Source organism: Arachis ipaensis, chromosome B3 (genome assembly GCF_059453495.1).
Source record: "Arachis ipaensis isolate K30076 ecotype BB chromosome B3, ASM5945349v1, whole genome shotgun sequence".
Lineage (NCBI taxonomy): Eukaryota > Viridiplantae > Streptophyta > Magnoliopsida > Fabales > Fabaceae > Arachis > Arachis ipaensis.
This window is the reverse complement of record NC_142438.1, coordinates 135,137,442-135,162,686: the sequence shown is the minus strand read 5'-3', so window position 1 is coordinate 135,162,686 and position 25,245 is coordinate 135,137,442. Positions and strand designations below refer to the sequence as shown.

Genomic DNA, 25,245 nt, shown 5'->3' with positions numbered 1-25,245 from the left:
AATTAGTATCGTCTATATTTATATAGTATATCTGTATATTAATTATAGGATTCTATGCCTTTAATAATACTCTGATTCATTTAGCACCTATAAATACCCTTTGTATATTGTACCTTTGATCACACTGAATAATACACAAAACACTTCCTTTAGAGTGGTCTCTTGTTTCTAACATGGTATCAAGAGTTTAGGTCTTTTTTTTTCAATGAATATTAGTTCATAGCCCCATTGTTTTTTCTTTTCCGGCAGTGTTCTTTGGCCTCTTTTTTCGTTCTCTTTTCGATGCTTTGGTTCGTCACCCCGTAACCATCTTGTTCGTCTTGTCGCCGTGATTCCAACGCAACCAGAACCGCCGCCAGACGCGCCTCCACGCGCCGCCAAAAGACGCTGCCACGACCAGCTTTCCAAAGCCGCTGACATCGCCACCAGACGCCTCCGGACACGCCGTCACGCGCCGCCGGAACCTTGCTGGCCACCTTTATTGTCTTGCCTTCCAGAAGCTTCAGCAGCCGTTGGATCTTGGACGCGATCAGACGATCCTAGCGCTTCCAAGTGTTACCGCGCAAGGCATCCTTGGTATCCAATGATCCGCGGCCAACCCGACCCGGCCCGCCGTCGACCTGCGTGCCACCTCGTCACCAAGCTGTCTTCTCGATCCTCTCAGGTGACGCCACGTGTCATCGTTCGCTGACATGGCACTGACGTGGCGCTGACATCACTGCTGACGTGGCAGACACGCGGGACCCTCCCTAAGGTTTTTTGGTGAGTTCTTTCCGATTTTGCACTCCGATTTCTCATTTTCTGCTCCGAAATTGCCATTTTCTCTCCTCTCTTTGATCTTTGTGACCACTGTCATAGAAAAGCCAGATGTTTTTGCTGCCACCAACAGAAAGGGTAAATTCTGTCGAAATTGTAACCGTTCTGGACACCTCTTCCCTAACTGTCCTTCTGTTGAATGTCGCATATGCCACCAGACAGGTCATATTAGCTACCATTATTCACAGCTGTTCTGCTGTTACTGCAAGCTCTCGGTACATTTAGTTACTGCCTGTCCTACTCGCCCACCACGTCCTGATCCACTCAACTCGTCTCCTGTCTCTCTCTGATATTGCATCTCTTCTTCAGTGTCTTCTCTCTGTTTCTGGTAATACCCCTGCTGCTTTATCAACCCCTCCAGGTAATTATAAATGGTACTTTGACTCCGGTTGCTTTAATCACATGTCTCTGTTGCGTAATATTTTCTCGTCCATGTCTTCCACTACAAATGGACCTTCTGTCAATACTGCAAATGGCTCCCTCTTGCACGCAACACACAAGGGTTCTATATCCCAGTCAACTCTTAATCTTCCTGATACTTATTATATTCCCAAATTAAACTTCAATCTTATTTCTGTTGGTCAACTTGTTGATCTGGGTTTTGACGTCACTTTTTCCGTTTCTGGTTGTCGTGTACAGGATCCTCGGACGGGACAAATCATCGGAACTAGACGTAAGGTCGGAAGGTTGTTTGAACTCGAGAATCTTCATATTTCTCATGTACCAAATCTCTGTGCTACTTCTTCTCCCTCTACTCTTCACTTATGGCATCAACGTCTTGCCCACACCTCCTTAAGAAAACTACGTCCTCTTGTGTCTCAGGGTGTTTTAGGTCAAGTTCCAAATGAATCTTTTGATTGCATTTCTTGCCAAACTGTCAAACAACCTGCTTTATCTTTTCACAATAATTCATCTCTTGCTTGCTCTCCTTTTGATCTCATTCACTCTGATGTTTGGGCCCCGCTCCCACTACCTCTATGGGTGGAGCTCGATTCTTTGTCGTTTTCATTGATGATTATTCCCGTTTTACTTGGGTTTATTTGATGACTAATCGCCATGAGTTACCTCAAATCTATATCAACTTTGCTACTATGATTAAAACTCAGTTTTCCAAAGTCATTAAGGTTTTCCGATGTGATAATGCTATGGAATACCATGATTCCAAACTCTTAGCCTTTCTTGCAGAATAGGGGTACTTTGTCTGAGTTTTCTTGTCCTGGTATGTCTCAACAAAATGGTAGAGCTGAACGCAAACACCGTCACATTCTTGACTCCGTCCGTGCAATGCTTCTTTCTTCTTCGTGTCCTTAGTGTACTTGGGGTGAAGCTGTTCTTACTGCTGTTCATGTTATCAATAGACTCCCTTCTTCTGTTCTTGGTAATGTTACTGCCTTTGAGCGTCTTTATCATACCCCCCAGATTATAGTTTTCTTCGAGTTTTCGGTTGTGTATGTTTTGTTCTTCTTCAGCCTTATGAATATAGTAAACTTGAACCTCGGGCTCGTATGTGTTGTTTCCTTGGTTATGGCACTGAACACAAGGGTTATCGTTGTTGGGATCCTCTCTCTAAACATATTTGTATATCTCGTCATGTTGTCTTCTAGGAGCACCACATGTTTTCTCGGTTCTCATCCTTTGAGTCTATTCCTACTACTCAGTCACCTTTGTTTACTAACTCCAATGTTGATCTTTTTCCTAGTGATGATTCTCCAGATTCTATCTCGAGTGACCCTCCACAGCCTCCTGTTCTTCTGCCTTCTCCATCTCCCGATGATTCCAGACCGGACGATGATCCTGCTCCTACCGTCATGCCTCCTCCTCCCGCTCGTTCTTCTAGGGTAAAGAATCCACCTCCTCATCTTCTTGATTATCATTGCTTTCCTACTATCTTTCATCAACATGAATCTAAGTCATTCAGAGAAGCCTCTTCAAACCCAAATTGGCAACAAACAATGCAGGAAGAAATACAGGCACTTGAAAACGCACATACTTGGAATTTGGTTGATCCTCCTTCTGATCATAAAGTTGTGGGCAGTAGATGGGTATACAAGATCAAGACTCGCTCTGATGGCTCTATTGACCTTTATAAGGCCCGCTTGGTTGCTCAAGGTTGTACGCAAGAGTATGGTATTGATTATGAAGAGACTTTTGCTCCTGTCACTCATCTTACGTCTGTTAGAGCTCTTCTTGCCATTGCCGTGGTTAAAAAGTGGTCTCTCAGTCAGATGGATGTGAAGAATGCATTTCTTAATGGAGATTTGAAAAAGAAAGTCTATATGAAACCACCTCTGGGATATCCTTGTCCTTCTAATAAGGTTTGTCTCCTTCGCAAGGCACTTTATGGACTTAAGCAAGCTCCTCGTGAATGGTTTGACAAGTTCAGCATTACCATATGCAGTCTTGGTTTTACTTATAGCCCTCATGAGAATGCCCTCTTCATTCGTAAAAGCGAACGTGGAGTTGTTCTTCTACTTTTGTATGTTGATGACATGATCATTACTGGGGATGATGTTGATGGTATCTCTGATCTCAAGGCCTCACTTCACCGTACCTTTGAGATGAAAGATCATGGTTCTCTCAGCTATTTCCTTGGTCTCGAGGTCATTTCCACTGATGATGGCATCTATCTCTCTCAGGCTAAGTATGCTTCAGATCTTCTTGCTCGCGCTGGGATTACAGATAGTCGCACTGAGTCTACTCCTCTTGAGCCTAATGTTCGATTTACCCCTATGGATGGCACTATTTTGGATAATTCGACTCTCTATCGACAGTTAGTTGGCGGTCTCGTCTACTTGACTGTCACCCGACCAGACATCGCCTATCCGGTTCATGTACTTAGCCAGTTCTTGTCAGCTCCTCGTACTACTCACTATGCGGCAGTTCTTCGCATTCTTCGCTACATCAAAGGCACTCTATTTCATGGCTTTTATTTTTCTGTCCATTCCTCTTTGTCTCTTCAGGCTTACTCCGATGTTGATTGGGCTAGTGATCCCACTGATCGTCATTCTACTACTGGTTACTGTTTGTTTCTTGGCGACGCTCTCATTTCTTGACGTGCTAAGAAGCAAACGTTCACTGCTTGCTCAAGCACAGAAGCTGAGTACCGTGCCCTCGCTGACACCACTGCTGAAGTTATCTCGGTTCGCTGGCTTCTCGAAGATCTAGGTGCTCCTCAGTCGTCCCCTACTGATGTTTTTTGTGATAACCGCAGTGCTATTCAGATCGCCCATAATGATGTGTTTCATGAACGCACCAAACACATTGAGACTGATTGTCACTTTATTCGGCAACGTATCTTTATTGATGTTGTTCGTCTCATTGCTGTTGGAACACTAGATCAGACTACTGATATCTTCACGAAAGCTCATCACCCGACTCGTTTCCGGACTTTGTTATCCAAACTCAAGTTGGTATCCTTAGCTCCCACTTGAGTTTGAGAGGGGATGTTAGAGAATCATTAGCATCAATTTAGACCAATTAGTATCGTCTATATTTATATAGTATATCTGTATATTAATTATAAGATTCTATGCCTTTAATATTCTGATTCATTTAGCACCTATAAATATTCCTTATATATTGTACCTTTGATCACATTGAATAATACACAAAACACTTTGATCACACTGAATAATACACAAAACACTTCCTTTAGATTGATCTCTTGTTTCTAACATTAACAATGTCCCAAATAACTTGAACAAAGTGACTAAGTGTTTATTATATTTTTAATTTGACATGTTTTAAAGGCTAAACCAAACACACTCCTAGCTAATAGTAGCATACCGCTGCAACAAACACATTATTGGATAATAAAGTACAATCATAGGAAACGACATCATTGTTGTGGAACAACTCAACATGAAATGGATGGATGATGTATCTCTTCAATGGGATGAGATTTTCAATCCAAATGATTTGTTGAACCATGCCTTCCAGCCACTACCACCATTGCGTTTCTGCTGAGATATCAGCTCTGAATGTGGTTGTGTCTTTGATAAGCAAACTTGCTTCTTGCACATCACAAAATTTCTCACCCCATAAGATCCTATGGCTTCCAAAGGATTCAAAGCTGTTATAAAGTAGTTTTTCCATCAAAATATCAGTAATTATTGTAGATAAATATTTTTAATTAATGTAGATAAATATAACAAATCTTACAAAATTATTCTTTTTAAAATTTACAAAAAGAAATACCTAAAAATATAGTTATAAGAATTAAATTACATTCATCTTGTCAGAATACTAAATTACTAATTTAGTTATTGGATTACTAATTGAATCGGTTGTAATCAAATAATTATATAAATTTTATTTTATTTTTTATACTAAATATTTTTTAGTCTTATATTTGTGTTTAATTAACTATTATTTTTAATTTTAATAATTTATTAAATAATTTATACTTATTATATATTTTGAATATTTATTAAAAAATCATATAAACATAGAAAAAAGTATGATTAATTGAATATTTTTGTTTTTTTAATTTGTAAATATTTAATAAAATTAATATTTAATTTAATAATGGTAAATAATTTAAAATATATTTAATTTAAAAAAATATGAAATACATAATATGAAATTAAATTAAATTAAATTAAATTAAATAACGATCGTGGTCGTTGACCGATTCAATTGCAATAACGATCTATATGCTAAATCGAATTGATTAAACTATTGATTAATCAGTTTTTCAGTCAACTCGACCCGCTCAGATCGGCTTTAATAACACGGCCCAAAGGAGACCAAATTATGACTACAACTCTGCAAGAGTTGCCGAAAAACCAGTTTAAGGAACCTATTTTATTTTGTTGAGTCATCCTGGCATGTATAGGAAATCAGTAGCGAACGAAAAACAAATAATTACGATTTGAGAACAGATACGAAAACATGATTACTGCCACTTTAAACTTGTTAAAATGGTAAATAATTTTTCAAAAGAGTTACCATACTCACATATTCATCAATATTTGTATCCCTATTTAAGCAATAAAAGTGTACAAATTGATGCACGAAACTAAAAGGGGGTGAAAAATGAAAATGATTAATACCATCAAAGCATGCATTTGCAGAGTAAAGGAGGAAGTTGGTGGGATCAAAACCAAGAAGGGGAAGCCTGCCTTCACGAGCATAGGACTTGAGAGCAGTTTCAATGATCACACAAACAGTGTCCTTTTCATTCACCACAAACCTTATTGGCCCTGCACTCCCAAGTATGTTGATACTCACCAACAACCTCTTATTGTTGCTGTTGTTCCTCTTCTTCTGCTGATCCTCGTCATCGTCATAGCTCCTCTTTTGCATCAGCATCTTCTCAAAAGCACTCTTCTTCGTCATGGCCTCCTGAATTCTGATCTTCTTCTTCTTATTTTGAAGCTTTTTATTTTCTTGTGGTTTGACAATGAGATGGTTCAGTGTTGCGGAAGTACCAAACGGTTTTGGAGGAAGCGAAGGAAGAGGAAGAGGGTGATGGCGCGTGAAGGGTGGTTCCACACGCTGCGAACCTTGGAGAAGAGCATCAAAGAGAGAGATATACGCAGCATCCAAGAAACCTTAGCTTGGAGAAAGGAGAAGAGAGAACAGAATGTTTCGGACAAGTGCAATAAAACCCTGCACTCACTCCTTCTTATATACTCTTGTCCTCTGAATTTAGGTCCTTCATTCCTTCATCTATATATATTCATGAGTAATGTTATTTCTACATCAAAATTATCTATTAATGTATGTGTGAATAAATACATGTGTAATTTAATTTATTTTCAATATGTATTTCTATTTTAACATATATTTTATACTAATAACTAATTTTAGTGGCTAATTTTAGTATACAAGTAACATAACTCTATATTCAAATTCCAACGCTTTAATTTATTCTGTCGAGGAGTGTTAGAAGGCCAGCAATTTTTATGATTTGCAGCTATCAAATAGCTATTAATGATGATTTTAATGGTGTAAAATTGGTGTGAAATTTCATCAAATGACTCACTTTTTCTTATTGGTTACATGCTGGCCAGAATTTAGAAAAGTTGCTACCCTAGACTTTTCCTATATTTTAATAACTATGACCTATATAACCAAGTTGGGTTCCTCAAATAATTAGTTCCCTTGCCCTCAAGTGATATGTATTTCGGAATTCAAATTTATTTTTGTGCATATAATAATTATTAGTAAGTAATAAATTTTTAAATAAAATTTATATTAAATTAATTTTTAATCTGATAAATTAGGAGATATTATAAAAAAAAAAGTGATTCTTTATATATAATTATGTTTATATAAAAGTGATACTTGAGAGTTATAAAATAATAATTTAACAAAATATATTAAATTATGTAACAATTCTCTATTAGTAGTTTTAAATGAAAATAACGACATGTAAATTATTCTCCAAAAAAAAAAAAACTATAACCTATATCAAATTAAACGAATAAGTTATTCAAATAATTCAACACAAGATATATTACATTTAAAGGCCATTATTGCTTACGTATACTACTCCATAAATTAGAGATGATAATTATATTTTCTATTATGCATTATTATATAATAAATTAAAGGTTTAATTATTTTGTTAATTTTTATAGTTTTACTAAATTTATAATTAAATTTTTATACTTTTTTTTAATTAAATCTCTATACTATTTTTAATTTTATAATTAGATTCTTTTTAATATAAAAAAATATTAGAATTAAATGAATATTTTTTTATAAATTAAAGGTATTTATAATTAAAAATCTAATTAAATTTTTTATCGTATATATTTTGAAAAAAAATATTCTGTTAATTTTAATGTTTTTTTTAAATTTTATATAAGTTTAGGAAAACTTGATCTAGTTGCACATGATAGATGACGATTGACGAGTCATGTGTCTCGTGTAAGAGTTAATTGGTGTAAGAGTTAATTGGATGATCATTTGTTGAAACTTATAGAATGTGAAAGACCAAACAAATAATTGGTGTAAGAGTTATTAACTCTTACCAGTGCACCACCAACATCTCAAATAGAATCTTTCCAGGCAATGGCAGGGAAATGGATGGTGGCAGATAAAGTATAACAATAATAGCCAATGGGATTGAAGTTTCGGTTCGGTACCATAAACAAATTTATCAAATTTGGCATCTACCTCCTTATACGGCCATTATTGTATTGTTTATGTTCTTGTCATTGACTTGAGAATTGAGATCGAGTAGAAGATAGCGACACATTGCAATTTGTACCTTAATCATGCATTTGGCCCCTCCCTGCGACAATTTTTTTTTTCAATTATTATTATTTTGTTGATTGTTGGTTAAATAACTAATGTTTTAACAAAATGGAGCAAATATTTTATATAATTAATTAAATTTATAAGTGAAAGTTAATTTTATCAATAGTAGGGGCGAAACATACACATATGGCCCCTTCCTGACGTAATTACTCACCAGGTTAATAATTGAAGTTATGGTTATATTATGCATCATTTTTTCTCGTCGTTAGTAATTGATTTACGCTACAAGGAGTGATGTATCTCAAACAAGTTTTTCACATTTTTCCAACGAGCGTCATAATCTTCCTACTATTCTCCCGTCACCACCATTCCCGTCCACACATGACACATACCCAACCCCTCAAGTTTTAACTAACTATTTTCAGTACGGTTGTATATTATTTATGTATTTTTGTTATTGTCCGTTATTTTATTTCTAGTAGTTAAAAAATAATGTTAAATAATATTGTTGAAGTAAAACAGACCTAAACATGATGTATAATGAACAATTGAAAAGTGGCTTACAAGACAGAAATAAAAGAAAGACACTTTGAATCACGGTTGGACATTTCATAGATGACATTTGAGCCTTGAGAAGGTGTGAATAAGATGTTGAGTCGAATACAAAGGGTTTGGAATCATCTAAATCAAAGCAACATTTCGTGAATCGTGATGTATATGTTGGTTTTGGTTGATTGCCCTGTTATGAAATTAGTGTAGGGAGTGGTATGTGACATTAATTTCTTTTTTCTTTAATAACCCCATCAAATAAGTAGATGAGTATAAGAAAGAAATAATTAATAAGAATAATTTTGTACAATATATTCCTTATATTTTATCTAAATAAAACATATTTACCTACAATTTTGGAAGTCATAGGATCTAATGGGGTGAGAAATTTTGTGCTGTTGACAAAACAAAACTTATCCCATTGAAGACATATGAGTTCTATTTAAGAGTCAATTCCCGACACTTGATTAAGTGGACTAATAAGTAAACTATTAGATCAACCTAATTTAGCTCTCAATGATTGAACTTTATTATTATCCAATGACAAAAATGTTAGAGAGCCGTTAGAATTTTTTTTTTTATTATTTTTGACAATTAATAAATTTTTTTTAGTTTAGTAATCTAACAACATACTTTAATCACATTTTTAAATATTAATAACTAATTGATGACCAAAAACAATATATTCTAATGATCCTTTGTGAAGATAAGTTTGATTTTTTTTTTGGTTTACCCAATTGTTTATTTCTTAGTCCAAGTCCATAGTGCTTAAGCAATTTCAAGTGATACAAAATATCATTCCTTTATATTTTGATGAGTAACTAAATATGTCAAGAGAGAGAGAACCGAATTGCAGAAAAAAGGAACAAAGACATTTGACATCACACTGGGACACGTGTAACACCAAGACAAAAAACAAGGACATAAGGACAATTTCACTACTCCAAGGACATCAGTAAAGCAAAATTTAGAATATGGGAGAGCAAAAACACAAACTTACAAGAGTGCAGAAATAGTGGAGTAGCTTCTCGGATAGCAGAGGTAAGAAAGAAATGCATGCCAAAGAAGAAAGCAAATCCAAGGACAATAGAAGTGGTGAAATGGCTCCTTAACCAGCTGAGTTAGTGGAACAAAATAGAAAAGGACTGCATGCCCTCAGAAACAGCTCCAACAAGTTGATAGAACAAGGAATTGGAAGAGGCAAATTAAAAAGCAAATTGATAATATAAAACAGACCTCACTTCAAACATTTGAAAGCAAGAAAAAAAGAACAAATTCAAGAGCATCATCTCAACATACTAGAGTTGAATTCTTTTTCTTCTACTAGTGCTTCATTTCTAATTCTAAGTTTGAGAATTGACTCAGATCAGAATAAATTGCATGTTCCAAGTACAGAGTCCTCAAATTCTGCAGCAAAGGTCAGATCAAAGTGTATATTCTTATTGTGAATTTGTGGCTGTTTCTTATAATTGTTTATGATCATTCTATGCAGTCTCTGAAGTACAAACTTCTCTTAAGTTGTTAAGATAATGTATACTAATTATAAAATTTGTCAATTACATTTGAGTTATTTCACATTTCATCCTAAAGATAGTATTTCTTTAGTGTTATTGAACTGGGACTGTACATTATTTGTAAGTAGTATAAGCGGTATTTAGTTTCAATTCTTCATAATATATTTTGAGAACCTCTTTTTTAGTTTCAATTTAGATAAGATCAAGTAGCCTATAAATTACTACAAAGGATCATAGAAGTCTATAAAGGTACGATTGTGCTAGTTTTAGGTCATGATTCATATTTTAATAACATAAAAGTTTACTTTTGTAATTGCTCTTGATTATCATACAGTTTTAAGAATTTGGCTAGTGTATCTTAACATTGAGACATTAAGCGCTTGTTCAAATGTGTGCTGCACTTTAATATAAACACCACAATTTTGCAAAATGTGTTTAAATGTTGCATGAATATTATTAATGTTGCATCTTTTTCTCAAGTTATGGCTGAACATGTGGAATTTATTTATTTTACGCTTCTAATAATAATTACTGACGCCGGGACGTCGCTTGGGCCACCAATCTTGGCGAGGTTAACAATCCCACTATGGTGAAAGTAGCCAAGAACCCACCTTGGTTGGCTAAGCCAAGGATGCACCTCTTACTCTCAAAGAGCCTAGAGGAAAATAAGCACACAGCTTATTTCAATATATAACTCAATCAATTCAACTTGCAAATAAAAGGGGGTACATACGCATATTTATACTAGTAGGGGAGGGGGAACTTTCATGACTCGGGCGATGTGGGACTAACTCATAACATAATATAATATATATATGCTAAACTAGACTACTTTAATTAACGACACAAACATAAAGATATATGCTCCTGCATCATTCTCTCTGGGTTGAAAAGGCTCATACATTATCCTCCCTGGGTTGAAAAAGGCTCATCTTGTATTAGCGAAAGATTCCATTGGTGAGTGCATTTGAAAGATGTGGAAAGGCATAGCTCAACTTGATTCTTTTGACCATCTATATGTTGTAACGGAGTTAATACGATCTTCTTGCCATCTTTGATAAAGGAGTATGTATTTTTGAAACCATCATGAATAGCTCTACGATCATATTGCCAAGGTCGTCCTAACAGTAAATGACACGCGTCCATTGGGATGATGTCACACCATACTTTATCCTTATATTTGCTTCCCATAGAAAATTGGACACAACATCGCCTTGTTACTTTAACTTCATTCTCCTTTTTTAACCAATGCAACTTGTAAGGATGAGGATGTAACTCAGTTGGAAGCTTCAGTTTGTCTACCATATAATTTGAAACAATATTTTCACAACTTCCGCTGTCTATGATGATCTTGCAAACCTTCTCTTCAACCGTGCATCTTGTGTGAAAGATGTTGTGGCGTTGCCAACTCTCGTCTTCTATTACCCTTGCAGTATTCAAGTTTCGACAAACTACTAAAGCTTCTCCACAATCGGGTGGAACTTCTTCAATAGCATAGTCAACCTCACCTTCCCCCTCTTGCTCCTGAATTGGTTCTTCATTAACCTCTTCCTCGATAAGAGTGATAACCCTTCGGTTTGGACAATCAGCAGCAATATGCCCAAAACCTTGACATTTGAAGCATTTCCTACCTGATGATCCACGCTCCTTGTTGCCTTTAAAAGTTCCTGTCTTCACTTCTTGTTGAACATCAAGGATGACTTTTTTGTCCTTTGGCGACTGAGTGTTATTCCTTTGTGTTTTTTGCTTTTCAATCTTTAATGACAACCTAATGACATCATCCAAGGTCCAATATGGTTGCAGCTGAACGACATCAGAAATTTCTGTGTTCAGTCCTCCAAGATAACGAGCGATTGTTTGTTCTTCAGGCTCTTGAATGTCACACTTCATAAGCAGCTCTTCAAAGTCCATTGTATATTCTTCCACAGATAACGACTTTTGTCTCAAATTATGAAATTTGATGAAGGTGTCTTGCCTGTAATGTTCAGGAAAGAACTTGCGCTTGAGCTCACGACGCATTTTATCCCAAGTCTTGATCTTTCTTCTTCCTTCTCTTTCTCGTTGACGCTTGAGATTCTCCCACCAAACTGACGCATGCTTCTTCAACTTGATTGCTACAAGCTTCACGCGCTTGTCGTCTGGAATGTCTTTTAACTCGAACACTCTTTCCACTGTGCAAAGCCAGTCGATGAAATCATCTGGTTGGAGTCTCCCTTCAAACTCAGGAATATCAATTTTGATTCCTAAGTCTTTAGCTTTGTGAGTCGTGTTGTGTCGTGCTCTTCGTGTAGACAAATCTTCAGACGAAGAAGAATAATGAAATGGATTTGCATTATCTTCTTCACTAGAAGAACTGTTATCACTCTGCCTGCCATGATTATTTTGAGCAGTTTCATGTTTTGCAAGTTGCTCTTGCAATTCCTTAACTTGACGGCGTAACTCCTCCATTTTAATCTCTTGAGTAGTTCTGCGCTTTGGAGCCATCTTTTACTATGTAATGAGATTGATGCTTTGATGTTGTGATGATGATGATGATGAGGATGCACAATGATGATAATGAACGAAGATAATCAATCACCAACAGAAAAGAAAAGAACAATATTACCCGGAACTTCGCAACAGACAATCCGTACTGATGACAACTCGTACCAACAGCGAGAGAACCGCACTAAGATCGTACCGCGAACCAAATAAAATTTTACTGGAGCAAATCGAGGATCGACCTAGCTCTTGATACCAAACTGACGCCGGGACGTCACTTGGGCCACCAATCTTGGCGAGGTTAACAACCCCACTATGGTGAAAGTAGCCAAGAACTCACCTTGGTTGGCTAAGCCAAGGATGCACCTCTTACTCTCAAAGAGTCTAGAGGAAAATAAGCACACATCTTATTTCAATATATAACTCAATCAATTCAACTTGCAAATAAAAGGGGTACATACGCATATTTATACTAGTAGGGGAGGGGGAACTTTCATGACTCGGGCGATGTGGGACTAACTCATAACATAATATAATATATATATGCTAAACTAGACTACTTTAATTAACGACACAAACATAAAGATATATGCTCCTGCATCAATTACATTGAGAAGGAAGAGTATATTCTCCATTTGATTTGCTCGGGCCTTTATTGGCCTTAGATATTTCCTCTTATTTTGTGATGTTTTCTTTTATTATTATCTCTTCTCTTTTGTTAGTTTGCATGTAGCTAGGTGATGATCATATATTCATATAGGTTGTGTTAATGATAGAAAGTGACCAAAAAACCTGATAAAATGACAGTAATTTTTGTGTTTTGTAATCATTAATTGGTCATTAATAATATTTTTAATGGCGTAAGATTAAATTCAACAGTGTGGGATCATTCAAAATTTTTTTATAGTTAAATGCTGGCCAATTTTTTAAAAAATTGCTGGCCTCCAAAACTTTCCCATGATAGAAAATGATAGGAAGAGTATATCCATATATTCATATATTCACCTCATAAAATGATGGAAAGTGACCAAAAAATCTAATAGTATGCCTAGAAAAAGTATATAATGCTCATGCAATCCTTTGATATACTTGTGTTAATGGTTGCAAACAAGAGGATCCTAGTGATCCCTTGATGATTTCACATATTTGTGTTAATGATATACGATTATTATTGTAGTAGAGGTGGCTATTTTATTGAACTAGGATCTTGTTTTTGGCACCATCAATAGAAAACTTGGTTAGGCAAATAAAATACACACTTTGGCATTTTGGTCTAAACATGTTGGGACAGTCCACTTTATTTTATAAATATATAATGTAAATTTACTCTTAAATCTTTTTTTTTTTAGTATTATTTGTGTTGTTTAAATTTGTATTATGGTTTATTATTTTTCAAGAAAAATTTGTGTATGAATATTTTAAATTTAATAAAATATTTTATTTTGTAATAATTAATTTTAGTATATTTATATTATGTACAATAATAATAATTGTTGGTAAAATTAATTTGAAATTTTAAAAAAAGATAGGTTATTTTTTTCTAAAAGAGTGAGTATAATTAAAAAAGTCTTAAAATTATAGCAGAATAGTAATGGCAACTAAAAGTGAATAACATTACAATTTTAGAATTATTTTTAGTGGCCATATAAATTGCCAGTAAAATAATTTTGGTGGCAATAGTAATGACCACTAAAAATGAATAACATTGCAATCTTAGAACTATTTTTGGCGGCCATATAAATTGCCAAGAAAATAGCCGCTAAAAGTTATATACTTTTTGCGGTCATTAAAAAGATTTTTACCGACAAATGTTATAATTATCGCTAAAATCTTTTAGCGACAAAGCATAAGACGACTAATGTCTAATTACCGATAAATGTATTAGTGGCTATTACCGCTAAAAACAAAATAAATGGCCGCTAAAAATAATTTTTCTAATAGTGATATAGCTGGCCATCATCATCTATTGCATATATCTTCTCTTGAAAAAATATAACGTCTTGAAAGTATGTATTTGCATCGGCACTCATTGTTAATTTGAGCCATCTCCTGTTATTCGTCTTGTAAAAAGCCAAATTACAAGCTCCATATTGTCATTGGTTGGAGTCGAATTTATAACAACCTTCCAAACTAGAAATTTATTCGCAGATATGATGTCTTTAGTGACCTTGCACGGCCCAAGCCCCAATTACATCTAGTAGAGTTGAGATTGGAGAAAGATCCAAGCAAACCTTTGTCAATGGATTTAGCATTCGTATAGTGCCTTTATATATGGATACAATTATTAGCCATCCATGATAAGAACCATGGATAAGATTGTATTGCAGCTCTGGCAGTTTGAGATGGTAAATTCCCTTCTCGTCAAGACTAAGAGTGTCGAGAGTTTCTTTATCAATGCTAGGTAATTGAGTGATACAAGCTTTGGAAGGTTCTTTAGCAGCGCCACCAATTGGTAATAGCAGCCACGGAGCTTTGATGCCATTGCGAATCTTGGGAAGTTTGAAGTTCTATTGCTTGCAAACCAATCAAAGTTGAAGGTAGTCATCATACAAATAGAGTCGCTTTGTAATTTGGTTCAACATATCTTGATGAATGTTTTTCCATTGATCAACCTCACCCATGATGTGTACGTTAGACTCGAGCTATGTCAATTGACACAGGACTCTACAATGCAATACTTTCTCTGTTTTAACTATATCAAACATTCTATGGCTAAACAATGATCATCTTGAACAATATAAACAACCATCAATTAAATAAAAATATACTACATCCTAAATTAATGTTACTAATTAAATTTAAGATTAATTTACTCTTTTAACCTTATTAATTTACATTGTTTATATATTGTTCAAAAATGTTGTTGATTACCTATATTTTTCCTTTCAATATTCCAACTTTGACTACTAAGAAGGCTTGTGTGTTTGTTTTCTTTTAATGGATTATATTTAATAACATAGAGTGCTCTTAATTATCCTATCCTTCATAGCACACATAAAAAAAATACAGGAAATTAACTATAGTACAATCTAAGCAACTCTTTTTTATTTTTTATTTTAAAATTTAAAAAAATTAATATAGTGAAAAATTATTTATTTTGTAACGGATCTATTTTTTAATTAATTGGTTAAAATTACTTTATTTCTAGTTGATTTTTTAACGAAATTGCATTAAAAAATTTTCACTTTGCATATTATATATCAAATTTCTCAATATATAGAATAAGATTAGTAGTACCTTTGATCATAAAGTTAAATGAATTGCAATACTAAACAAATAGCATATTCATTCCCATGTTAATTAATTTTAAAGTCTAAAATTAGTACGCGTTGCATGTAAATAAAGAGGTCGATATATACATATAAACAAGATGTATATTTTGCTTAATAAAGAACATATAATATATAATCTTGGGTATTAAAAACATAGTCTGTGCTATCTTGAACAAAGCAGTTGAACTAGTAGTAGCACTAGCACACAACTGCAACAAACACATTATTATTGAATAACAAAGAACAATCATGGCTAGAACACTGAATTGTAGAAGAATTCTACATTAAATTGATATATCTTTTATTTTTTGAAAAAAGAAACTTATTAATACAACCGGACGGAATAAAAAAAAAAGATACAAAAACATAAAAAATCCTAAAATCCAAACATGGATTAACCCATGGTCATCTTCGGCATTACCATCAACAACCAAATAGATTAACACCACATCATTCTTCATATCTCAAATTGATATATCTCTTCAATGGGATAAAATTTTCAGTCCAACTGATTTGTTGAACCATGCCTTCCAGCCACTACCACCATTGCTTTTCTGAGATATCAGCTCTGTGTTCGGTTCTGGCTTTGATGAACACACTTGCTTCTTGCACAGCACAAAGTTCCTCACCCCATAAGATCCTATGGCTTCCAATGGATTCAGAGCTGTCAAAGCAGTTTTCATAAAAACCAATAAAAATAACCAGTCAGCTTCAAAAATCTCATGAACCAAACTTTATGTTATTATAATATTGGACTCTTCTAAAATCACATCTTGTTACTCCCTAACACTAAATGTATCTCTATTCATATGATATAGAGAATTTCTATGGCTTAAAAATTTAGAGTTTGATACAAAAGAATTCATGGAAACCTAAAAAGGTGTTCTTGAGAAAGAATGATACCATCAAAGTATGCATTATAAAGGAGGAAGTCGGTGGGATCAAAACCAAGAAGAGGAAGCCTGCCTTGACGAGCATAGGACTTGAGAGCAGTTTCAATGATCGCAGAAACAGTGTCCTTTTCATTCACCACAAACCTTATTGGCCCTGCGCTCCCAAGTATGTTGATACTCACCAACAACTTGTTACACTGCTGCTTCTTCTGATCCTCGTGGCTTCCCTTGCTCTTGTTCTTCTGCATCACCATCTTCTCAAAAGCACTCTTCTTCATCATAAACCCTTATTCTTAAATTCTTTAACAATAAGGATTGTATGATATAAATGGTTAGTTCAAGGATCAAGGCCTACGCAGCGGTAGCACCAAACAGTTTTGTAGGAACAAAAGGAAGTGGTTGCCGTTCCAAACTCCAGCGACCTTCGAGAAGAAGAAGAGCATCTAACAAGCAGCATTCAACGCAAGGTTTTGAGTATAAAGTGACCTTGGAAGAATGCTATGCAAATTCAAATGCCCTCAATTCTTCTACTTATATATTTTAATGGTTGTTATTATTGTTTTTCTTTTTCAGTGATGTTAAGAGAGATATACACGCACTTAAAAGATTGTGTATTAATTTAGATCATTCATCTATGTATCATTGTATCTAAGGGTGTATATGGCCGGGCCACACTGGATTTGGCTTAACTCAGACCTGACCTGAAATATAGACCGGGCCTAATTTTTAGACCTTACCCCGATCCTATACCCGATGAAACCTACGCATCTTCGGGTCTGGTGAAAACCCGGTAAAAACCAGATGAAAACCGGGTCTTTAGTATGTAAAAATCACCTAATCTCCAACCATTATTTCACAATTTATATAATAAAATTCACTTAAAAAAATATAACAAGAACCAACCATTCTCTAAAATTAAAGCATAACCATAATCAATACTAATATTGTCTAATAATACCAAATATTTAAATCAATACAAATAATACAATATTATATATTAGTCTAAAGTCTTATGCATTTTAAACATAAAACATTAACTTATAATTTTATAATGACTAATAACACAAAATATTAAGGTTTACAATATTTAAATTCCACATAAGAATAGCCATCATCCATCACTAATAATACAAAATATTAATTGTGTATGATGACCGGGCCACCGGGCCGAGAATGGGTAACTCGAGCTATGACCCGGACCCGACCCAAAATAATGACCGGGTCTATTTTTGAGGCCCTTACCCGGTCCTAGACCCAATAAAATCACACTAAATTAGCCCATAAAGTGTTTAGGATCAGGCCAAATCTTCAGACCGAACCAGACCATATACACCCCTAATTATATCTACTGAAACATTTATTCCCCGTCCTATTTTCACTATTGTGCTCTGTCTTTTTTGGTTAATAATAACTATGACCAATCAATTTATCTTAGTCTTAACATGTTAACATGGTTAAGTTTATCTTATGATTTGAGATTTGCCATAAGTATTTTAAAATTATTATTAAAATTTAAAATATTACAAAATTAAATGTTATATATTTGATTGAAAATGCGAATATCACATTTAATTTAAAACTATAATATTGGTAGAAAAAGACAGATTAAAATATTCAAATTTTAAAATCCTTTGAAAAAGTATATATAACTCGTAAATCTAAAAAAGTAAAATTTGAAAGAATCTATAAAATTCAATAACCATGTTAGATGTATATTAAAATTAGTCACTAACATAATTTTAAAAATTAAACTGGACTGGCCGATTCAACTAGATTAACTGAAAACCGATTACTTAGTCGGGAGTAAGTCTAGAAACTGTTTGGCAAAAAAATCGATAAAAAAACTGATTGAATCGGCAATCAACCAATAAATTGACAGAACCGTCCGATTTTTTAACAGATTTTTTATTTGAAAATAAAACCTCTGAACCGCGTCATTTTTGTCCCTTAAGGAAAAAAAAAAAGGCTAAACAAACTAACGAGTGCTGAACCCTAATCCCTAAATCACCCATCTTCGTCTCATCTCTCGTCTCTTCTCTGCGAACCATCGCAGCAACTCATCTCTCCTCTCTTTTCTGCGAACCATCGCATAGCTACCACCACCAATCCAGCAGTCCACCGCCACCGCATCCCGCAGCCATAGCACCGACGGATTTGACCACCGCATCCTCGCCGCCTTCTGATTTTCTGATTTTTATCCCTACCTAACCCAACGAAGTCACCACGCCTCCTAGCCCTCTGTCAACCCTAACTTCCCTTTCCTTCAACGAGAAGACCTGCAGAAGTCAGAAGGAACTCCACCATCCCTAGCCCAATCGACGCCGGCAATGACCACCGGCAGTTGCCACCGTCGCGGATCGAAGCTTCAATCGGCTTAGTCGTCGTATGTTCGTCTGAACTTCGAAGCTTCTATCATCGGCAGCACGATTTGAAGATTCTGTTCTCATCCTTGTCGGCTGGTTGGTTTGAACTTCAAAGCTTCTGTCGTCGGCCACCTCTGTCCTACCAAGCATCACTTCTGCCGCCGTAGACTCTGGACCTTTTTTCTTCTCTCTGACGCAGTGAGTTCTTCAATTTTTCAATTAATTTTTTTATTTTGTTAACTATATGAAGCTGCAGTGAGTTCTTCAGTTTTTTATTTCAGTTAATTTTTTATTTTATTAATTATATGAATTTTCGTAGAATTCTTTAGTTCTTCAGCTTTTTCTTTTGTTAATTTTGTAATGTTGAATAGAATTTTGGATTCTGAATTCTAAATGTGAATTGCTGAAAACTTTAAATCTTTTTATGCTTATGAATTTGATCATGTGCGGCGGTTATCTTAGTTGTTGTGAAGAGGATTGAGGGGGAGAAGATGGAATATTGTTGGTTCATTATTCTTATCATCTGGGGAGTTTTTAGCTAGTACTGGAATCTGGAGAGTTTCTAGCTAGTACTGGACTTGTGGATAAAATTGTTGCAAAGTTTTCTCATATTAATGGTTCTGATTGAGGCTTGTAATGGCAATATGATAATGGTTATTGTTTGCTTTTTCTGATAATTGAAATCCCAGTAAATCAGTTTTCAAATACCTAATTTATAGTAGTTCTAAGACATACTAAAATGATTAAGTAAAAATGAGCTGCTATAAATTAATGGGTGAAAATGCTATTTAATTAGAGATAAAGTTTAAGAGTGAAAGTGCATAAAAGGTAGGAGGATGAGAAAATGCTCCAACATAGCAAGGCACTAACTCTCTTGAATCAACCATGTTTATAAATGCCAATGGGAAGCACATAGTTTTTATTGTATAACAAAGCTTGGCAGCAAACCTTGTTGTGTATGAAAGATTTAATTGATAATACTTTTTTAGTTTAGTGTTTTAAATTGCATTACACATTTGCAGTTGAGGCCTATAGTGGTTTTAGAAGTCTTTGCAACTGCTACGAATCTACAGCTTTAGCTTTGATAGCATAAACTGCCTTCTCCTGCCATTATTTGTAATTTCATCAATTGTAATGCAAACCATCACTTTATTTAATATTTAATTAAACCGGTTGAACCTCGGTCGAATTTCGGTCAAATTGGTGAATCAGTAAATCAGTCACCTTATCGGTTTATTAATCGGTCTGGTTCTCGTAACCTTGGTCACTAAAATTAGTCACCAGTAAATATATATATATATATATATATATATATATATAAAAATATAAAATACATATTAAAAATAAATTAAATTAAATATATTTATACACAAATACATATATAGTAACTGATTTTGATGCATAAATAATACTTTAAAAAATTCAATTAGGGAGTTTCTTAACTAATATATCAAAAAAATATATTTAAAATTATTTTTTATTTTAAATTTAAATCTTAAATTTTAAATTCTAAATCCTAATCCTATATCCTCAAAAAATAAAGGTTAACAAAATAATTTCATATTAAAAAATTAATAACACTAACTAATTAAAAATTAATTACACCTGTCACCTACTTTTTTTATCTGTAACATCTGAAAAAAAATCCACATTTATCTTTTACATGTATTTAATTCTTTTATTTAGTTTTTTTTGTTGATAAGACGACCATCCTTTACTGTCTAACATGATAAATAACTTTGATACACATTTGAAATAGAAACTTATATTTATTTACATGTAAGAGTATCTTATTATCGTCCTCCTCATAAAATGATACACGAAAATAAAGTTAATGGAATTCTTGATAATAGGATTTAAATTACAATGTTTATCAAATAAATAAGATTATATATATAGAGTCCCGCTAGAGAGACAATGAGGTATTTATACAATATGTATAATGGACTGTTTATTTAGCCGAATATGTATTAATAATGTAAATTAAACATTATTATCCCTAATTTCTATTTATTTTTTGTGATATCTACCCCCAATTTATTCCAAATTCTTTCATATTAACCATTCATTACCCACCATTACCTACCCTCCAAAAAATCCCATTGTTTGTTTTGCAGAAAACCCCCTTTTTCCGCTGCCCCGCCGTGTGCGCAGCAACCTGCATCCTACCGTTCTGTTTCTGCGCGAAGAACCTCTGTCAACGCCCTCTTCCTCGCGCCAACGCCCTCGCCGAAAGAACCTCTGTCACTCCTCACGCGGCCGAACATCCGTGACCTGCAACTGTCAGTGTCACCGACGTGAGTTGCAGCTAGGGGTGGCAAGCAGGGAAGCCCGCCCCGCCCTGCCCCGCCCCGCCAGAAGCCCGTCCTTTTTGCGGGTTGGCCCGCCCTGCCCCGTCTAGTGAGGCGGTTCCAGAATTCTAGCCCGCCCCTGCCTAACGGCGGGTTGGCGGGCCGGCGGGCTAAGCCCGCCAAATATTCTTTTTTTTTTTACTTTCAACTATTACATAATATATATAAAGGCATAAAAAAATCTCTTCTGTTTTTTACTTTTTGACTATTATAATTTCTAAAAGTATAAACAAAGTATAATTTTTATATTCACAAACATTAAAGTCTTTGTAATTATAAATATTGTTCCTAAAGCAAAATAAACATAATCCAAAACATAATTATAAATATTGTCTCTAAAACAAAATAAACATAATCCAAAACACTCAATTTTTATCTTCATTCTCTTGTAAGTTGGGTTGGAGGAAGTTGGATTTTGGGAAAAAAATTGTAAAAATACCCCTTGCCAAAAAAATACTAAGCACGGCGGGAAAGCCCGTCCCGCCCCGCCAAAGCCCGCGGTTTAAGCGGTGCGGGTTAGGCGGGCTTTTCCTATTTGGCGGTCCCAATTTTCCAGTCCAACCTGTCTTTTTTGGCGAGTTACGCGGGCCGGCCCGGCGGGTTTAGGCCTGTTTGCCACCCCTAGTTGCAGCCCCGAACCTCGCGCTCGCATCATCCCAGCGCTGCTGACTGGATCTTGTTGAATTACTCGAAGAATAAACATTCACGAAAACTGAACATCCAAATTCATACAAAAATGAACCTCCAATGTGAACGTGTATAGATCATAACCAGCAATCATCGTCTACAACTAAGCACCCAAGAATAACCATCCACATTCAGAGAGAAAGTGAACATCCAGCGACAGGAAGAAGGCACAAACCGGCTGCGATGGAGGCGCTGGACGTTCGGATTGCTGCGGTGCTGTGAGCCCGACTCACACAATATGCGCGTCCTCCCTACGTACGGTGGCCTGTGCGGACGACGGCGCCAGTCGGAAGAGTGTTGGCGCGATGTCTGACAGCGACTGGTAACCGTGGCGGCATTGTACCAGCTTTTGCTTCGATGAGAGAGTGAGAGAAGAGTTTACACCGTATTGAGAGAGGGAGATAATCCTAATTTAATTCTGACGGGAATCATGATTTGATTTAAATTTTAAATGGAAAATTATTCAAATTTAATTAACTAGTGTTAAACCCGTGCGATGCACGGGCTTATATTTAAATTTGATAAGTTAAATTAAAAATAATATTTTATAACCATATATTTTTTAAAATTTAGTATAACACTATCATCGTCGTTATATAATAAACGTGTTAAATATGTTGTTTTATCTTTATTCAAAGTAAAATATAAATAGAAGAGTTTGAAGTTTATAATATTCTTAAACCATAAGGAGGGAGACATGAAAAAAATAAGAACATATATAACTGTAATAATAGCATGTTAATTTTACACTAAATTTTATATAAAAAGCTAATAAAAATTTATCGATCGATAACCTAGTATCTTACTAACTTCATTAGAAAAGCAATTGGCATAGGATGTTGTGCTCCTTGTTACACATTTCATTTCAAATCTGAAAAAAGAGTTATAGATAAATTAGTTATATCTATAATAAATATTTGTACAAAAGTATAAATCATAACATGCTATTAAAATAAAAATAATATTATTCTTACCTAAATATTATTAAAAACCTCTTTGAACACGACATTTGTTGTTGATGACTTTGGATTGCCATCTTCGTCTAGAATTAAAACCCTGAGGCCACTGCGACTCTTAACTCTTGACAAAGTAACATAAAGTTGTCCATGAGTGAACACTGATTTTGGCAAATAAAGTCGTACATGTGATAATGATTGACCCTGACTCTTGTTAATGGTCATTGCAAAGCATATTGTCAATGGAAATTGTCTCCGTTGGAACTTAAATGGAAATCCTGAATCTGAAGGGATCAAGTTCATTCTTGGAATGTATACTTTATCTCCAATATTTCTACCGGTCACTACCGTCGCTCCAATTACGTTGCTGCCAAGTTCGTTAACTATTAATCTTGTCCCGTTGCATAAACCTGAAGTCTGGTCTATGTTTCGCAGTAGCATTACAGCGACTCCTGGCTTCAAAGTCAACTTGTGATTGGGTAGTCCCGAACATTTGATGTCATTTAGGAACTCTGGTGTGAACCACTCTGGTTGTACATCTTCATTCTCATCAGCTTGACATGTGTCAGAGCTCAAATACTCCTTTTCCATCCCTGGAAAGATTGTCAAGAAAAAATCGTTTACCTTCTCGACACTCTCAAGCGTGGGTGCAAGAATTGCCCTACTCTGAAAATACCTGTAATCTGACATGTTTTGCAACAAATTTGGATATGCAAAGTCTACCAAATGAGAGAGAGGGTCATCAATAGTTGTAATCAATAGATCATCTGAAATTTCAACTTCTGATTCATCACCAACAACAGAGCCAATATTTCCATTTCCAACATCAAGTATCCAATTAGAAAATCTCTTCATTTCACCTTCATCTTGATCCGAAGAAGACATTAGAAGCCTCATATTCGTATGTAGTTTCAGAACCTTACAAAATGACCACAGATGGGATGAGTTAATAGCGGATGCCAATATATCGTGTCTACTTCCTTTCGGAATCACCGGAAGTATCTGTCTGAAATCACCTCCTAGAACAACAACCTTACCACCAAATGGTTGATGTGTCTTATGTTGATCGGTAACTGATATAAGATCCCTGAACGTCCGATCAAGTGCTTCAAAACGGCAGTTGTACCTTCCCTCGCATACAAGATATTGAGAACTCAAAATTGGATCCTGTTTTGGACTTCTCTGATCTCTCCTCATACCACATCATGGCGTCGTAATACCGACAAAAAAATTCTAGGTCACCAATATCTATCACATCTAATAATCACCAAGATAATAAATTGTTTCAGTTATATCTGCAACAAATACTTTATATAAAAATATACCTTTCTTTCACCATGTTAAGTATAAAAATAATATTTATAAAATATTATCGAAGAATGCATACAATTTCATTGTGCCAACCTCAAGATTTAAGTTTTACATGCACGTTAATCAAACAATAAGAATTGCAATAAATCAATGTTCAAATACAAAAATTATAATATATAACCATATCTTAGTTTGAATTTTAAAACTTGAACACTAAACGATAATTTTTTTGTTTATAAAAAGCAAAACAATAGTAAATAATAAAGTGCTGATATTGCTACTTCTTAAATTACCTGCATTCTTAGCAACATCGAATATGGCTGGGTATTCAATTTGCACATAATCATCTAATATAGTCATGTTTTCAATAATATCTTCAACTTCTTAAAAATTTTTTGAAAGATTTATAGTCAATTCCTTCAAGAATGTTTTTCTTTGTATCAAGTGTCTTTCTTTTTCAGCTATGCACACTTCTTCTAATTCTTTAGTATCTAAATTTGAATTAGATGTACTTGCTCCTGTAATCATTAGAGATAATACATCAAGTACTTTATATTATAAAAAAAAATAAATATATGTTAAATGTTTGAATCAGCTGAATTATGAATATATATTATGAAGGTAGTATTAAAGATAAAAGAAATAAAATTTTAGCTTTGTGATAATTACAATCTATCATGCTTATCTTACCATGTCTCTTTTGAAGTAGCATAGTCTTCCTATTCAGTCTTGCATTCCTTTGCAATCTAATTCGATTTGTGTACTCCAATGAATCTATAATAATTATTTAGTATATGCCAAAGATTGTTTTTAATAGACCAATTGAAAAGTTAAATATTT

General features: G+C 34.6%; 3 protein-coding genes across 3 annotated transcripts; all 3 read right to left on the bottom strand.

Moving 5' to 3' along the window:
- Window positions 1-4,512: 4,512 nt before the first annotated feature.
- On the bottom strand, window positions 4,513-6,464 carry LOC107631260 (uncharacterized protein At4g22758). Its single transcript, XM_016334644.3, has 2 exons — window positions 5,871-6,464; window positions 4,513-4,888 (listed from the first exon to the last, which is right to left on the bottom strand). Exons 1-2 carry the CDS (start codon window positions 6,154-6,156, stop codon window positions 4,704-4,706), a joined length of 471 nt encoding a protein of 156 aa, XP_016190130.1. The 5' UTR covers window positions 6,157-6,464; the 3' UTR covers window positions 4,513-4,703.
- Window positions 6,465-16,326: 9,862 nt separating this feature from the next.
- Window positions 16,327-17,140, bottom strand: LOC107631261 (uncharacterized protein At4g22758-like). Its single transcript, XM_016334645.3, has 2 exons — window positions 16,748-17,140; window positions 16,327-16,508 (listed from the first exon to the last, which is right to left on the bottom strand). The coding sequence occupies exons 1-2, from the start codon at window positions 17,016-17,018 to the stop codon at window positions 16,327-16,329; spliced, it is 453 nt and encodes a 150-aa protein (XP_016190131.1). The 5' UTR covers window positions 17,019-17,140.
- A 5,972-nt stretch (window positions 17,141-23,112) lies between these two features.
- Window positions 23,113-24,291, bottom strand: LOC107634688 (uncharacterized). The gene has a single exon (XM_021117430.1). The coding sequence runs from the start codon at window positions 24,289-24,291 to the stop codon at window positions 23,113-23,115; it is 1,179 nt and encodes a 392-aa protein (XP_020973089.1).
- Window positions 24,292-25,245: the final 954 nt, after the last annotated feature.

What these genes read in the sequence shown, in the direction of transcription:
- LOC107631260 (XM_016334644.3), bottom strand. Translation starts at nt 6,156, where the DNA reads ATGACGAAGAAGAGTGCTTTTGAGAAGATGCTGATGCAAAAGAGGAGC. An exon ending in TGCAAATGCATGCTTTGATG is followed by an intron (nt 4,889 to 5,870) that starts GTATTAATCATT and finishes ACTTTATAACAG; the next exon opens with CTTTGAATCCTTTGGAAGCC.
- LOC107631261 (XM_016334645.3), bottom strand. Translation starts at nt 17,018, where the DNA reads ATGATGAAGAAGAGTGCTTTTGAGAAGATGGTGATGCAGAAGAACAAG. An exon ending in TTATAATGCATACTTTGATG is followed by an intron (nt 16,509 to 16,747) that starts GTATCATTCTTT and finishes CTGCTTTGACAG; the next exon opens with CTCTGAATCCATTGGAAGCC.
- LOC107634688 (XM_021117430.1), bottom strand. Translation starts at nt 24,291, where the DNA reads ATGAGGAGAGATCAGAGAAGTCCAAAACAGGATCCAATTTTGAGTTCT.